Source organism: Callospermophilus lateralis, chromosome 3 (genome assembly GCF_048772815.1).
Source record: "Callospermophilus lateralis isolate mCalLat2 chromosome 3, mCalLat2.hap1, whole genome shotgun sequence".
Lineage (NCBI taxonomy): Eukaryota > Metazoa > Chordata > Mammalia > Rodentia > Sciuridae > Callospermophilus > Callospermophilus lateralis.
The window spans coordinates 195,260,948-195,277,453 of NC_135307.1; the positions used below are offsets into that span (position 1 = coordinate 195,260,948).

General features: G+C 34.4%; 2 protein-coding genes across 2 annotated transcripts in view; one reads left to right on the plus strand and one right to left on the minus strand.

Moving 5' to 3' along the window:
* Phactr3 (phosphatase and actin regulator 3) overlaps nt 1-2,942 on the plus strand; it is a 172,083-nt gene extending 169,141 nt beyond the window's left edge. The window contains exons 10-12 of the mRNA XM_076849507.2: nt 220-281; nt 1,151-1,291; nt 2,862-2,942. Of these exons, the coding sequence (XP_076705622.1) occupies nt 220-281; nt 1,151-1,291; nt 2,862-2,942 (284 nt within the window). The remainder of the gene's footprint in view (nt 1-219; nt 282-1,150; nt 1,292-2,861) is intronic.
* Nucleotides 2,943-13,240: 10,298 nt separating this feature from the next.
* The window catches only part of Sycp2 (synaptonemal complex protein 2), a 62,760-nt gene continuing 59,494 nt past the window's right edge, over nt 13,241-16,506 (minus strand). The window contains 6 exon segments of the mRNA XM_076849229.1: nt 13,241-13,328; nt 14,431-14,487; nt 14,600-14,678; nt 14,825-14,883; nt 15,551-15,650; nt 15,763-15,857. Coding sequence (XP_076705344.1) covers nt 13,251-13,328; nt 14,431-14,487; nt 14,600-14,678; nt 14,825-14,883; nt 15,551-15,650; nt 15,763-15,857 — 468 coding nt within the window. The 3' untranslated portion in view covers nt 13,241-13,250.

Genomic DNA, 16,506 nt, shown 5'->3' on the forward strand with positions numbered 1-16,506 from the left:
TGGTTCTGTGTAACAATCAGACTGGGATTCCTGAGCAATGATTGGCCCCCTGGAAAAAGGAAAAGTGGGAAATGTGATATGGAGAAGTGTCAACCCCAAAGTTTCCTTGACATCCTCCTTCAAGACCAGGGCCAAGGGGATCTTCAGTGTACCTCTCTACCCAAAAAAAAAAAAAAAAAAAAAAAAAAGTCTCCACCTGTTTGTTTTAATCTTTTACAGAAAGGAATGATCAGACAGAGCAGGAAGAAAGAAGAGAAATCAAGCAAAGATTAACAAGAAAGGTATTATGATTGAAGTATTTTATTTCCTGAATTAACAACAAAAATAGGTGAACTAGAGAGACGCTCTCCTGCAGCAATGGGTATGGGTAACCTAAGACACCACCCAGGCATGGCACAAGCTAAATCAGGTGTTCACTCAGCAACAATCAACTCACCAAGACAACACAAAGGGCAGTGTCTTTTGCCACTACCAGTGTCTGGATGGGGACCCTGGACGAATCCTTGCCTAGCAGTGGGCAGGCTGGAAAGGCAGCAGAATCTAGACATCACCACCTCCTCCAGGCAGACCAGAAGCTGATTGGGTGCTTTCTTAACTTACATGATGTCTAATAGGAACACATCTGGGTATTGCGTGGTACTTTCCAGACTGTTTTCCCCTTTCTGGTTGCCGCATGTATGCGGAAGTATGTCTGGAAGCTCCCTGCCTGCAGACTGGACTAGTGTCAGGGCTTGTGCATGCAGTCTCCTCTGGAAAGGCAGACCTTTTCTAAACTCAGCAGTTCTGTTCTGCCTCTCCACTGTGCTCCATGATCACAATGAACTTTTTTTCTGCTCAAAATTAATGAAATATACTTCCTGAGCTTGATGTATAGTACTAGGAGTCTGCATAACATTGTCAATAATTTAAAGAGAGATTATCTAATGGTGCTGATGCTGTAAAATTTATTCTGAGTCAGTTTATCAACCAGTCCTTGATTCTGTGCTACATTCTATCAGGGGTGGGAATCCTCAAAAATGTGTTGGAAGAAGGGGGATGTGATTTAAGAACATATAATTTAAGCTGTGTATATTAGATTGTATTTGGATTATATTATATTTCAAAATTAGTTTGGCATGTGATACCTAACTATCATAATCTTTTACTTTAGCTTAATCAGAGACCCACTGTTGATGAATTAAGAGACAGAAAAATCCTGATACGTTTCAGCGATTATGTGGAAGTAGCTAAAGCACAGGACTATGACAGGAGAGCAGACAAGCCCTGGACCAGACTGTCAGCTGCAGATAAGGTACAGAATTGCCTGTGCTGGTTGGGGTGTGGTGTCTCCTAAGAACAATAAACCTGCCATGCAGGGAGCTTATTCTTATGTAATGGCAGCCGTTTTTTTAAAGCTTTTCTTTGACTACATGTTGGCTTCACAAAGATAGCTCAGGGTCAGAGTTGAGCAGTGGTTTTCAACTTGGGGATAGTTGTGTCTCGAGACAATTCTGGTTGTCACAATTTGGGTGCTACTGGCATCTAACGAATAGAGGCCAGAGATCCTGCTAAATGTCCCATAATACAAAGAGCATTATCTAGTTCCAAATGTCAAGAATGTGTCAATTGAGAAGCCTTGGTCTGGAGGATGAATCAGAAATATGCAAGGCTGGCATAAGTCAGATGAGTTTTAACAAAATGAGTTGTAACTGGACAAAGAGGAATGGAATCCATCCGAGAGGATTTCAGGAAGTAGATACAGAGGTTCTGGATTTGTTCCTGGACTTGTGCAGCTTGAGATGTCTCTGGGAACCCTCTGAGGAGTTTGAACTTAATTTTCAGAGAGCAAGGAGGCAGTCTGTCACGGTAGGTCTGGGGTGCAGGAGGGGAGTGGACATTTACTGAGCAGTGTGGGTAAGTTTTTGTCCATGATCAAGTGCTAATGACTGGCAGGATTTAGGTCCAGGAGTGTGTCTGTATCAGCTTTCAACCACAACTGCATGCCGGTAGCAACTTTCAGAATGATTACAGGTTTTAGGACAAGGAGAATTAAATATTCAGCCAATGAATTTGTAATTGTTTTTCATTCTTTATTATGAATGTGTGCATTTATAAATGTTCATAGGTGTTGTGTCAATTTAGAGGAATGCTGTCATGCTGAATTTGGACTGACTCTTGGTTAGTTAGGGTTAATTTGCTTAGAGGATCATAGTGATAAGAAACGAACACATGAGCTTCCAAAGACACAAGTATGGGGAAAAAAAAAATATGCCCCCAAAATTCTAAATTCAAAAGGCTTTCCTTGTTGCAGAGGCTATGTTTGATGCTCTTGTCCTACTTGGCCTTAGAGGGTTTATCTGAGACACACATCTTAAGAGGACAGTGGGCCTGGGAAGCTCAAGGAGGGGGCAGCAAGATCAGGCCCTGGATAACTGAAAACATCATGATGCATGCCCCACCCATCGTGATAATAATAAAATGTTATTATTCAAATGTCACAAAACTCACATGCTGAAGTTAGAATAGTTTCTTTCTGGATTATCTAGACTGACATGCAAAAGTCCATGTTCACCAAAAGCTGAACTCTGCACATTGTTTTGCTGTCCCTACTTCATTAGTGCCTTAAGCATATGGTGGTTCACTTGTTAGTGCGGGAAGGGCTATCTGCTGCTCCAGCACAGCAAACTACTGACTTCCACAGGTCTGACTCCTTACTACCTTAGTAGGACTATAAAAAGGAGTAAGACAGTCTAAATGTTGAATGAAAAAGTTTTTCTATGTATTACCAAACAGCAAGTATTAATGTTAATCCATAAACATAACTGATTTCCTCTGTTAACCTTTGAATGTTCTGAAATGCAATATCCTATCTTTAATTTCAGGCAGCAATTCGTAAAGAATTAAATGAATACAAAAGTAATGAAATGGAGGTACATGCATCAAGCAAGCATTTGACAAGGTGATATTTGTTTTTTATGATATTTACAGCATGGCATTTTTTTAAAAAACACAAAAGCCATATATCCAGGTAAACAAATTTAGCATTCTCACAGAGAGCTGAATTGAACAAACCAAATGCACCTCATTTAAAAATACTATCTTCTCCAATGATTTTAAATAGGGTCTGGTGGAAAATGATTTATAAAATAGTATTAGACAGGTCATTACATTACTTTAAGTAGTGTAATTTTAAGGAAATTAGTCTCAAAACAATGGAAGTAATTTTCTTATACATTTTTCTAATATGTAGAATTTATCAATTTATACCTAAGAGTACTGTGAAATTACTCTCTACCTTCCCACTTGCCTTTCTGTATCTTAAATTTATAATCACATTTAACACAGTTAATGTTCCCCAAAGCTAAAAGAGCATCATTTCCCCAGCAAATATCTGCACACCTACGGTGTGGCAGGTACTATTTAAGATGCTGAGAATGTGACTGCACGTGTGATCAAGGAGGCTCCCATTCAGCCCACCTCCAGCTGGGGATCCACAACCATTCCCATCCAGGTGCACATATTCTCTGTCCACGCCACTACATGGAAAGGATGACACTGGGTTTCTTGGTGATGATGAAGTTGGGAAAAAGATTACTCTTGGTACTCTGCTTTCCCTTCTTTCCCATAGCCATGACCAGTAATAATTATCTTAAAATTCTCACCTGCCTTTAATCTTATGGGGATGACTGTGATGAAATACTCACTGCAGCAGTTGCTTTCTCTAAGATGCTTGTGCTCCAAGTACAAAGACAAAGGAAATCCTGAGCATACATACTGCCTTAAACTAAAATGATTTATTTTCTGTTTGTCACAAAGTAGCCACTGTAAGTATTGAAGAGCAGTTGCTCTGTACACTCTGTGTGACTATGGAATTCCTCTGTACCTCTGGTTTCTGTTATATTGAGTAAAAATGTATCAAGGCAGGAAAAGCAGGTAGTTAGGAGAAAATTATGCAAATAAATAATTATTAAATTTGTTAAGATCTCCTCACACAATGGACATATTTCTGGGGAGGAATAGATCATCTTAGTTTTGCTTATTCCAAATGGGTTCCTTATGAACATTTAGGAATTAAAATATAGTAAAACATGCAATTATTTTTAATGTTCACTTTGTTTTAAAAAATAGGCTGTGTAGTAAATTAAATCCTAAGTATAAAATCTCAATTACATTTTCCCAATATACATTATTAAAATGTTTACTCTGGGTATTTATCTTAAGTTTTTGATAGATGACACAATTTTCAAGACTCAGCTGGGTATGGTGCACGCCTGTAATTCCAGCAGCCTGGGAGGCTGAGATAGGAAACTGCATGTTCTGAGGTTAGCCTCAGCAACATAGCAAGACCTTGTCTCAAAAATTAAAAAGGTCTAGAGATGTAGCTCACTGGTTCAATCTTTAAAGAATGAACCCAAACCTGAACATCAGGAAATAATTCAAGATTCTTCATGCCACATTTTAGCACTCCATATCAATTTTTAAAAATAATATTTTAGGTCATGAGATTTTCTTAAATATTACTATGAACATATTATCAACTCTATTTAAAATACTCATGGCTCTAATTTCCAATAATTTATCACCTCATTACTTTTGCTGATTTAGCAAAGCCCTCACCTTTCTGTGTACTTTGCGGGTTTAACTAGTAACTTTAATACCAAGTTATATGCAATACATTTTGAGGTACAACAAGGGCATGAGAGTTGGGAGCCCTCTATCCTACCAACCAGAGAAGCTCCGTTTTTTTTTTTTTTTTTTTTTCATAGTGAACTTCAGAGAAGCTTTGAATAACAGCAAATTTCTATGTGGAGGTTTTTGACAATTTTAACTGTTTTTATAATTTCTAGATTCCACAGGCCATAAGAGATTTTCTTCTGAGAAGAATTTGTGTTTAATTTTTGATACCAACATTTTGAACATTCATCAGGGAACTTTTCCTGAAAATCAGCTCAAGACTACCTGCTGTGTTTTGAGGAGAGCAGAATCACACAGGTGCAATCTTGGCCACACTTACCTACAAGAGGAGTAACCAGAGGACATACTTCTTTGGTGTCTGAGGAGTGTGAACTGTTGGGGTCAGTTAAGGCCCAAAGTAACTCTGCCAGAAGAAAACTGTTGTTTGCCTTTCAATCTCGTTTTACAGTTCTGCAGTGTATGGAGGACGGGTGAAGTGCATGTGCAGGCTCACCACTCCCAGGCCTCTGATGCGAGGGACATGTGACACAGTGTCATTCAGTATTTTGTTGAAGAGACATTTTTATTCTGATCATGATTAATTTGAAAACTCTTTAAGTTCATGTTATATAAAATGATTTACTGTATTATACTTTTTCTTTTTTTATATGTCTAACAAAAAAATACAGCTCCGACATTTTGATTCCTGTTAATTTTGTTCTTTAATTAAATGACTACTTATTGCAGGAAATTAACTCAGGCTTTACATTTTCTTGGGGTGGGGATGAATGGTACCTTAGAATAGGCATTTGTGGAACAAGTAACTTTTAGTACTTTGGAACCATCACAATCTGAACACATGAATAAGAACACCATTTTTTATGTTTCATAAAATCTTAGTATATGTGGAAAACCCAATTAACTTACAAATCAGTACTGAATACATCCAGAAATAAGCAATAATTTGTGGGCATAATTTTCATTTTGGTAAAATTTTTCACGTTTGAGTATTTTTAAGTTCGCATTTGCAAATATTAAAAACCCTGTTATAAGAGATACAGGTTTAGATGAAGCCGAGACACTATTAAGAGGAAATTTACCCCGGCCCAAAGGTAAAAATGAAACTTGGCACATTCCCTGAAAAATATTTTTTGGGTTTTTGCATAAGTGTCCTGGCAGAGATGAGCCTCCCCTCCCTCCCTCCCGGTTTGCTGCTGAAGCAGGAGACATAGTGGCTTGGAACACGACCAGGTGCTTGCAAAACCTATTCTCAAATCTAAACTGCTATTCAGAAGATTTCTTATTTTCTCTTGGATGATCACCCTTGTCTCACAACACTGCAGTAATGTCTGAATGAGAGAGTAGCTGAAGTGCTGGCACAGTGCCTAGCACATTCTAGGCCTTCAATAAATGCGAGTCACTGGTATGGGGCCAGAGAGTGCCTAGAGCAACTGAGTGTCCTCTGAATGTTTATCATGTATGCTACCTCATTGCTTCCTATGATCCTCCCTTTTCTACTTAAGACTTCTGAGGAAACTGTTCAACCCCTATGGCAGCACTTTGAAGAGACTTGTGGTCAGTCCTAGATACTAGCAAATGTACTTACTATTAGTCAAGTTACAGTTTATAAGAAAATCTTGTTATGGTAAAAAAAAAAAAAAAAATTCCAGTTCTACCTCTTACTTTTCTATGACATGTCAATCACTTGTTTTTCCTGAGCCTTGATTTCTTTGTATATGAAAGGAAATGTCTAAATTATTTCTAGTTAGAAATCAATTATATTGGGTAGGGGAATTGTACCCAGGGGCATTTAACCACTGAGCTAGATTCGCCAACCTCACCCCTCTTTTTTTGAGAAAAGACCTCACTAAGTTGCTAAGGTTGCCTTTGAACCTGTGATCCTCCTGTCTCATTATCCTGAGTTGCTGGGATTACAGGCTTCTGCCACCATGCCCAGTTGAAGTCAGTTAATTTTATAAGCATTTAAGATGTACATAAGTTGTTTTATTCATAACATTATTTGTGGCTTGATAATCACCAATTTTTTTTTCCTTTTCAAGCTATATATTAGCAGCTCCCGCTATTTTATATTGTGCTCAATTTAAAATATTAATTGCAGCCCAAATGTTGTAATAAACTAAAACTATCATCTCCTTCACACAGAAATAGCTTCGTACTTACTATGAAACAAAGGGAGAAAGGTTCTACTGTTCTAGAGACCACCCAGGGCCCTCAAAGCTTAAAAGATCATTACTGCTTAGGAAAGAACCAGATAGAGCATATGCTTAGAAATAATGTGGTAGACTGGACCCATATTTAGTTTTTTCCCCCCAAGTTACATATCTAATGGATAACAAAAATTAAAATAAATTTCAGGATACCCAAAGGAGGATTTGGGTTAAGATGCAAAGGTTCTAAGATATCCTAAAACCAGCAGACATTTTAATTTTAATCCAAATTTTTGGCAACAGTATCTAACTACTGCCTTTGGGTTTTTGTTAGTCATAAACTGCTGCTCTAAATTATACTTCCATATTTCATGCTGTATCAGGTATTGTAAGAGTTAAAAGATAAACGTGAATCAAGTATATTTACTCTGAACCTGATAATTATATATAATTCTGTACTAAATAAGTATGTGATAGCACATCTCAAGTTAGTTGGAGAAAAAAGTTAAAAGCAATTCATCATAAATCAAGCAATGGAGATATAATAAATATACATTTGCATGTGGTGTATAAATATGAAGAGTTTATATTTGAGTCTAAATACTTAAGTATAAAACTTTATTTTGCAACAATAGAAGCAGTACACAAATTGTCAATGATTACTAGTAGTATTCAACAATGAGGTTTTTAATGTATTGACTTTAAAATATTGTGAAAACAGCAAAGGATTTTAAAAGTAATAATATTTAAATGATGAAAGTAATTCTGTTTTTAAGAAGCTTAAAAGATCTTTTACAAACTATTAGTTATTTTATTAAGGACATTAAATAACTTCCAGAAATATCTTCTAAGTTTTAAGCTAATGTGATGGGGGAATAAATAGTACATCATATGATTTTGTAAAAAGCAAGTTTAAAGAATGTAAATGGACTTTGAAATTTTAGCATCTGAATAATTTTTGAATAACTGAAGTGGGAAAAAAATATAGAAACAACAAAAACAAAAAGACCCTATCATTAAGTGGTCCATCTTGTGGAAGTAGATGGTAACTACAAGTCTAATTTAAGACTACAGGTCACTTTGGTGGTAGAGGCAAAGTTCTTCAATAGCAAATTCAAGTCCAGAAGTATGAAATCCCAAAAGAACTTTTAAAATTACTAGACCCACATTTCTAGTACCCATTACCCAAGTTCTTTTCCAGAGACCTTATCTGAAGTTTAATCTCTTTCATCTGAGAACATCTTAGAAGATGTTCAACATAACTGAACATAAAAAAATCCAGCTGTATATGTGAAAGTTTTCAAAAAGCTAATTCCTATAAATTATACATGATCATATTTCTCTGTACATCTATTGGTAATGGTAACATTAGGAATATATCATTAGTTCATGTGCAGACAAAACGTGAGATGGAAAAATCTACCAGATATCAGGTCCATAGCTCTATGGAAACAGAGCACATTTTTATGTTCAGAGTAATAAAAAACATTTTTGAAGATTGTAAACACAACTGTAAACTGCCTTAAAAATATAAACAAGAATCCCTAAAATTATATTTTCTTGGTAAGCAATGGGAGAGAAATATGGATATGGTGTACATGCTAATAATTTGATTTTAAAGTTGTCAACATGCTAGTATATATTCTTTGTGCATTATACTTTTTAAATGCAGTTTATTAGCCCTCTTTAAAGATGTGCACACTGAACATATTACTATACTGGCCTACACCACCAGTTTGTTCCCTGTTCCCACCTAGCCTGCCTCTTGGTGGGGATACCTGGTATGGCACAAAACATGATTTCAGGAACCACTTGCTTACTATCTTGTTCTAATTTTTACAATCCATATTAGATTTGTTTGCTAACATTAATTTATTGGTATGTTATTTTGCTCAAAATTCTACTTTGTTTATTCACAGCATTTTCTATGCTTACTTCAACTTTTGATTAACTACGTTAAACACTTATATACATAAGTATGCATTCATGTACAGTAAGTGTGACCAGGTAAATGTTAACCGGTAATGAAGATAAAATGGCTGAAGAACTACCTCCAGCAACTGGAGCTCCACACTAAGCACTGAACTCAGAGTTGGCAGAATTTGTGACTTTACAATGAAATTCTGATGTGGAATTAAAGGCTATATGGAAAGCATACATTTTACTATGAGTTTGATGGATATGCTGGCCTTTTAAATTGGTGTCGGGTGTTTATGGCTTCAGGATTTCTTGGTATTTAGATCACTGTTGTAATTGCTGTGAAATTTAGGTTCCTACCTAACTATACTAATCTAATCTTTTTTCTCTTTCATGTCCTTTCCATGTGTATTTCGGGACAGTTACTACGCTGCAGCTCTATTTGGTTGAGAATGTGGTAAAAGTACACTAACATGGTGTTAGGTTGTAATTCAGGTAAGATATGCAAGTCATTAACTACAATGATCATTTATTTTTAATGTAATAGAAAAGTCAACAATTTTTAGTCTTATTTATTAATATACCAACTTTGCTCATGAAAAACTGATTTAAATCACTACTTCTGTTAAACAATAAGATAAACTGGGGAAAACTGCAATGAAGAACAGAGAGATGTAATCTTTAAAATTTTCCCTCTAAACTTGCGATATGTAAACTACAGCCTACAGACCAAATCTGGTCAGCTTTTTAAAGAAATTTTTTAATGACTTGGAAGCAAAGAATGGTTCTTATATTTCTAAGTGGTTACATTTGAAATGTCATAAATTTGCCTTTTGGCCCACAAAGTCTAAAACATACACTATGTGGCCTTTTAAGACGTTTGCCAACTCCTGCTCCAAACTTAAAAAAATATATATAGTCGAAAATTTTAGAAATGAATTACCCAAGACAATTAAAATACCTAAAAGTTATATATAAGCCTAAAAGATTTTAACATCAAATCTATTCCAATTTCAATACTCATTATAATTTCATCCTGGAAATAGTCATCTGACTTATATAAAATGCATTGTCAAATTAGGTAAAACATAAAGAAAGCCTTATCAATATTAAAGGCAAATGTTTCAATAATCTGACATCCCACTCCTCAAATCCTTTTTACTTAAAATTATTGCTATCACAGTACAAGCTAAAAGTATATTATCTAAAGTTCGAGGTAGTATATAATATATTGATCTCACTCAATATATCTGTATTCCTGAAAAAATGTTGACTTATTTTCCTCCCGATGTTATTTCAGACGATTTCCATGGGTCTAAAAAAATGAAAACTAACCATTACAAAGACATCAACATGTTAGCAAAACAGTCCATGTAGGCGATTTTTGTTTTCACAATTCCTTCAAGGGTTCAACAAAATGGAAATTCATATGAATCTACATGACTTTAAAGCACTTATCTCCTCATTTTTAAGTATGAGGAAGGGGCTCATTCTTAGCTCTGCGTCTAGAGTAAATTCAGTGCAATGCATGTCATGTCTCATTAATTGCAATGAAAATGCTGACACACAGGACTTGAATGCTTCAGGAGACATACTGGCTCTCTAACTTAGTAAATTCCTACTGGAAAGGCTAAGTCATTTGTTCCTTCACTACTCTTTTAGGTTCTGAAAATTGTGATGAATGAAGCAGTTAATGTTCTTGGCTCCTACAGAAGTTTCTGGAGTAGGTTTGGGGAAGAGGGGCAAAAATAAAGACTTCGGATTCCAAAAACTGCCATATGATAGAGTAATATTAGCTTTACTAGGATGGTGACAGAAGTTCTTTCTGAAGAATTGCCATTTAAATGGAGACCTGAGGACAGCAAGTCTTCCTAGAAAAGCGAAATCACATGAACAAAAGACTCAGAGGAATAAGATTGTTCAAGCCAGGATGCCTAAAGCATACTGAACAAAAGAGGAGTAAAAAATAAAAGAGGAACAAAAGGAAATTGTTTGAGAGGTGAGACCTTATTTGAACTGTCCATTAGCTACAATAGATAATATTCTGATGTTTAATGTGAAGGTCAGGACTTTTATACTGTTACACATCTGTGAAACATCAACACAAGACATGGCTATTACATGGGACTGGATGATATTACCTAAAGAGAAAGTATAGAGGAACAAAGAAACAGATTAGACATGACATGACTAGACTAGACCTGAGGCCCACATGAAGAGTAAAGACAAGCCTGGAAAGAGACTAGAGGATTTTAAGTGTGAAATACCACAGAGAGGCTAAGACAGAGATTGGGTCTGGTAATATAAATGGTGGTTTCGATAAAAGTTTCAATGAAGTAGTGTGCAGAAGCTTGGACTGAGGGAAGGTAAGGAGCAAACAGGAAGTGATTGAGACAGTACTAACTACAGTTATTTTGATATGCATTCAGTGAAGGTGAGTCAAGAATTACATGGGAAAGGCACAAGAGGAGAATTTGATGTTCAAGGGAGGGCCTTATTTACTTATTTAATAAACATGGGCTATATAAACGAGGAGAGAAAAATCAATGCTAATGCGATTCAGAGCTCCAGTGAGCAGACTGTCCTTAAAGAGGCAAATATGCCATTAGAACAAAGAAGAAACCAATTTTTCTGATTTTGTTATTGATGCAAGTAACATTTCGATTTTAGGGCAAAATGAGGAAATTATGAGGTGAGACCCTCAGTTGAAAAATAAAGAATGAACCCATTTTGTCCCATTGTCCCAGATGTGGAACACCTGTAAAAACTTATAACAGAGAATTATATAATATTAGGTAAAATAGCATAATGATATAATAGTTATATTAATAAATAAGCTCTATATTGTGTTTATAACCATTTTTAATGCACTTGGGTCAATTTTGTTGAGCTATTTGCACAATTGAAAACCTGGGACTTAGTGGGTTATTTTATATAAAATACTCTGGAATAGTAAAGCCAATAAAACAGGGCAGTAAAGACTGCTGAGCCAGTGCTGTGTGCCATTTGAAATGTGTGAACATAAATTTAAAGCTTGATGGCACAATTTTTTCCAGCGTTGCTCAGCTCATAAAATAAGAGTTTTGAATTATTAGGTAACATTGACAGGAGAAAGGTCAAGAGAATATTATTTTGGAATCTAAAATGGGTAAGGAAGGAAGGACAAACAAGAAGGGTAACAAGGAGAGAGAAAAAGTGGTAGAGTAGATGACCTGGGATCATTCTAGAAAATAAACTGGAAAGACACAAAGTTTGGGGCATAAGAATGTTAGAAAGTGAGAGTCATTCTGTTGGTAATGTAGAGAGGCCCATCAGGGAGAAGTATGAGCTTGGAATGGCTCATATATACAGTGGGAATAAGTGTAACATGATTTAGGGAGTCTTGATTTGACTGTGAGCTAAACAGGTTAAGTCATGCATGAAGGGATTAGTTCTGAAGTCTCACAGGAATATGGAGTAACAAGTTGAGTAGTATTTAATATTATAGCAGAGATGTCACTCTCTCTTGAAATAGAAATCCCACTACCCTATCCATAAATCTTAGTTAATGCCAGTATTTGAATGAGCGAAGATGAAAGGGTTTTGTTTTTAGCTTATGTTGACTAAGAAGCCACTTTTACTATCATATTTACATACTGGTATTCAAACACTCTGCTACCTTAAATATGCAAGGGACAATAAAAGCTGCTTATATTATTATATTTCAGTCATCTGATTAGAGGAGGATATTTTGTTTGTTCCAATGATCATAAAAGAGAAAATAAAGATAATCTCATAATATTTATGCAACTGAAATAGGCATTTATTTCATTGTAATATATGAAAGCAAATCAATGTGTACTCATTTTGAAAAAATAATCTAGCAAAATATTACTATATCAGGAGCTTAAAAATGACCTGCCAAATAGCCTTCTTATGAGTTGATTTCTATGCTGAATTAAAATATTTAGATAATACAGTAATAATTTTAGGCATTTAGTGCCTTCTAATACATTGAAGCCAAAACTGAATGAAACAGTGAGCTGAAAGTACTGGTTTATTAAGGTGAGCATTTTAAATTGTGGACTTCCTTCTCTATTAAGTGTGCCTAAATTTTTATTAACTGAATATTCTGAACTATGAAACAAATTTAATAATGTACTTTAGTTCAAATGGTATTAATTTTACAATGCATTTTATATAATAAAATTTATTAAATTAACTTTTAAGTATACTTAACTAGTGTAAATACTACCACAAAAATAAGCCAATTCCTTTTACTATTTGGTTTCCCAAAACCTCCCCTCTCTAAAACAGAAAAAGTATTATTGGGTAGACAAAAGTCTTTAGGGCTTGGAGTCCAGTTACAGTGTTTCTCATCCATAAGGAGGGATTTCTTTGAATTTGGGGGTTCCTCCAAAGGAACACTTGACTAGGTGACATGCAGTTTTTTTCTTTGTAGGACGAATCTATTGTTTCCTTAGTTACATACAAAAAAATAATTAGATAAAACATGTGATAGCAATTAAGATTTCACACATTAACATTTCTTTCATGGGCCATGAATAATGACATCAGTCCTCTCCGTACATTAAGAAGTTCCTCTTCTTGCTATGACCAAGAAAAAAAAATCATGGATTTTACATTATCACATAAAATAGGAAAAAACAAACAAACCTATTTTTAGGTATTAATTATAAAACAATCCCTTTCATAAAGATATTGTGTATCAGTGTTCATTTGATCTGATTCACCAGAATCTGTATCAAGATATCCATAGATTTCTGTGATTATCAGTAACACCCAAGATGATAAAATTGAGAGAAGACCTAAAAATCTTTTAACTCCCCATATCAATGACATTTAAATTTTTAAAATGAGAATAAAATATAGATAATCTAGAAGAAAGTTTCAAGAAGGAGCAACCTAGTCAGGTAGTTCTGGTTTGCTTCAAGCTACACTGGCTTAGCTACAACATCCTGGACCTCTCCTATTTTCAGCATACTGAAATCCTATTAAAATTTCATAAGTATATTAATATATCTCATAGACCACCATAGTTTAGCACTCTTTAAGTGCTAAAGTGCACTTAAAAATATCTCCCAATTTGAAAGACACTCAAACATATTCACCTGACAGGTGCACTTGCTGTTGTCTACAATCTTTGGGAAGATGAGGATTTTTATCCTCAAATGTAAGTCATAAAGTCCTGCTGAACAAGTCTTCCACTAAATTACACAGCCTTTCTAGATAGCTTTGTCCTGCTGCAGTGCAGTGTTTAGAACAGTGCAAAGACAACCATGGTAGTCACACCTATAATCCCAGCAATTCTGGAGGCTGAAACAGGATGATTACAAGTTCAAGACCAGCCTGGGCAACTTAGCATGATGCCGAATCAAAATGAAAAAATAAAAAGCCTAGAGATGTAGCTCAGAGGTGGTGGGAGGATGTGAAAAGAAGTATTGCCTCCAGCTAATTTTTCAACTTACAAATTGATATTCTTTTTACCCATCGTCTGGAGGAATTCATTATTTATATTACCTTAATTCTTTGCTGTAACTACATTACTGTTATTTTAAAAACTAAAAGTTAATGGGCTTAAATTGCCTTCTCCAAGGCCAAAGAGAAAAAAAGAAAAACCTATGGAAAAACATCCCATTACAAGACATTAAGCTTGATAACTGCATTGGAAATGCAAGCTCAGCTGACTCACCATTTCCTTCAGAAGCCTGTCTTGGAGCATTTTCATGTTCTCTTTCATCAGGCACATCTGTAAATAAGTAAACATATTTCCCCTATGAAATTTATCATAAATTTTTTAGAGCAAAAAGCCAAACTAATCAAAATCAAGAAAGATTATATATAAAAATATAAATTTTTACCTCAGATGTAAATATAGTTTCTTCATAATCAGTGTTATAGAAGACATTTTTATCCAATGATGTTTTCAAAAGATGAAGCCTAACAAATAAAATGAGTTACCTTTGTATTTATTAGGAATTCAAGTTAAATTGCTTTGTGTATATATGCAATGTTTTTAAAATTTATATTTAATTTTAAAACCTCATTTTATAGATTCTAGAAGTCATTAAGAATAACATACTAACCTCTGTTGTTCACTTCTCTGATATGCACTGAACTTCTGAAATATCTTTTCCCAAAAGTCCTAAATTTTAGGATAAAAAATTAATTGTACTTCAATATGACTGAAAACTAAAACTTAAAAGTTGAAATTTGTGTATTTCTAATATTTCAAATTTAAATAAACAATTTGGCTAAGAATATTCTAGATATTATACACTTTCAGAGTTAAAAAATTGAAAGTAACATTTCTGAAGATTTCTCCTTGATTATCAAAGATAATAGAATAATAAAAAGATAATATAAACTTGTTTGCAATTTAAGTATTTATATAAAGCTGATTAAAAATGTAAAACTAGGGGCTGGGGATGTGGCTCAAGCGGTAGCGTGCTCGCCTGGCATGCATGCGGCCTGGGTTCGATCCTCAGTACCACATACAAACAAAGATGTTGTGTATGCCGATAACTAAAAAATAAATATTAAAATTCTCTCTCTCTCTCTCTCTCTCTCTTTAAAAAAAAAAGAACTCAAAGCTCTGCCTTCTACCATCTTTAAAAAAAATGTAAAACTAGATTATGTTATAAAAAACAAAATGCATTAGAATAACTCATTTATTTTCTGCTTTGAGAGAGCAACCTAACTATAGTTTTAAAGTCAAGAGTTTAAAGTAACTTGTGTCTGTTTTTTGACATGTTCTTTAGTGTTACATTCCCAATGCTTAAAGTTATGTTTAAGCTCTTAAAAGCACAAACCGCAAATTCTTTCTCCAAATCTTTTAAAGATTGTGAATCTTTTTCAAAATTCTCCAGTTCTTCTATGATGATAAATTGGAATTTATCAAGTTTTTTAATCCTATTAAAGAAACACAATATTAAGTTCAAAAACTATAGCATCCATAATATGCATTTTCAATATATTAATATACAACATTCAGAAGTTTTCAGAACAGAAAGTTATTACAAACCTATACTCCTGAATTTGATGGTTCATTGTTTTCAGATGTTGCCGAGCTGTTTTCCAAGACTGCTTAGTAAAATAATCCATCATTTTATGTCGGATCTGAAAAATACTAATTTTTAACTTACAATATCTCCACAAAACAACAATTGAAACAAGACCATACTAAGAGAAAAACCTGTCCATGAAATTTAAATGACCAAGAAAAAGTTTAGAAAGTTAAAAAACTAAAAATTAAATTGTTTAAACTGAAGATTTTTATAAACAAGCTCAGTCATTCTATCAGTAAAAAAGTGAGACCCTGTCTCAAAATGAAAATAAAAAGGCTAAGGTGGTAGAGCACCTCTGGGTTCAGTCCCCAAGTAACAACAACAACAACAACAACAAAAAGGTAAAAATAAATTTTAAAAAGAGATGCACAGAATTTTAAATAATTTTCAATTTTATCCCTGAGCAGAAGAAAAGGGCAAACATGAGGCAGGGCTGATAACAACCATGATAGTGCTAAAATACCTTTTATTCAGCAAGGAATATAAAAGAACTATTTCAAATATAGGCATATGCGAGAAAGATATGGGTAGAAAAACATTCTGATAATTAAATATTGTTTGGGAGAGAATTTTTGCATATATCATTTTATTTTGAGGCTTCTAGAGCATCAAAAAAAAAAAAACAACACAAATAAACAAGGACAGACAAGTACAAAAAAACAAGGTAGAACAAAAGAGGCAGGGTAACATACTATATCACA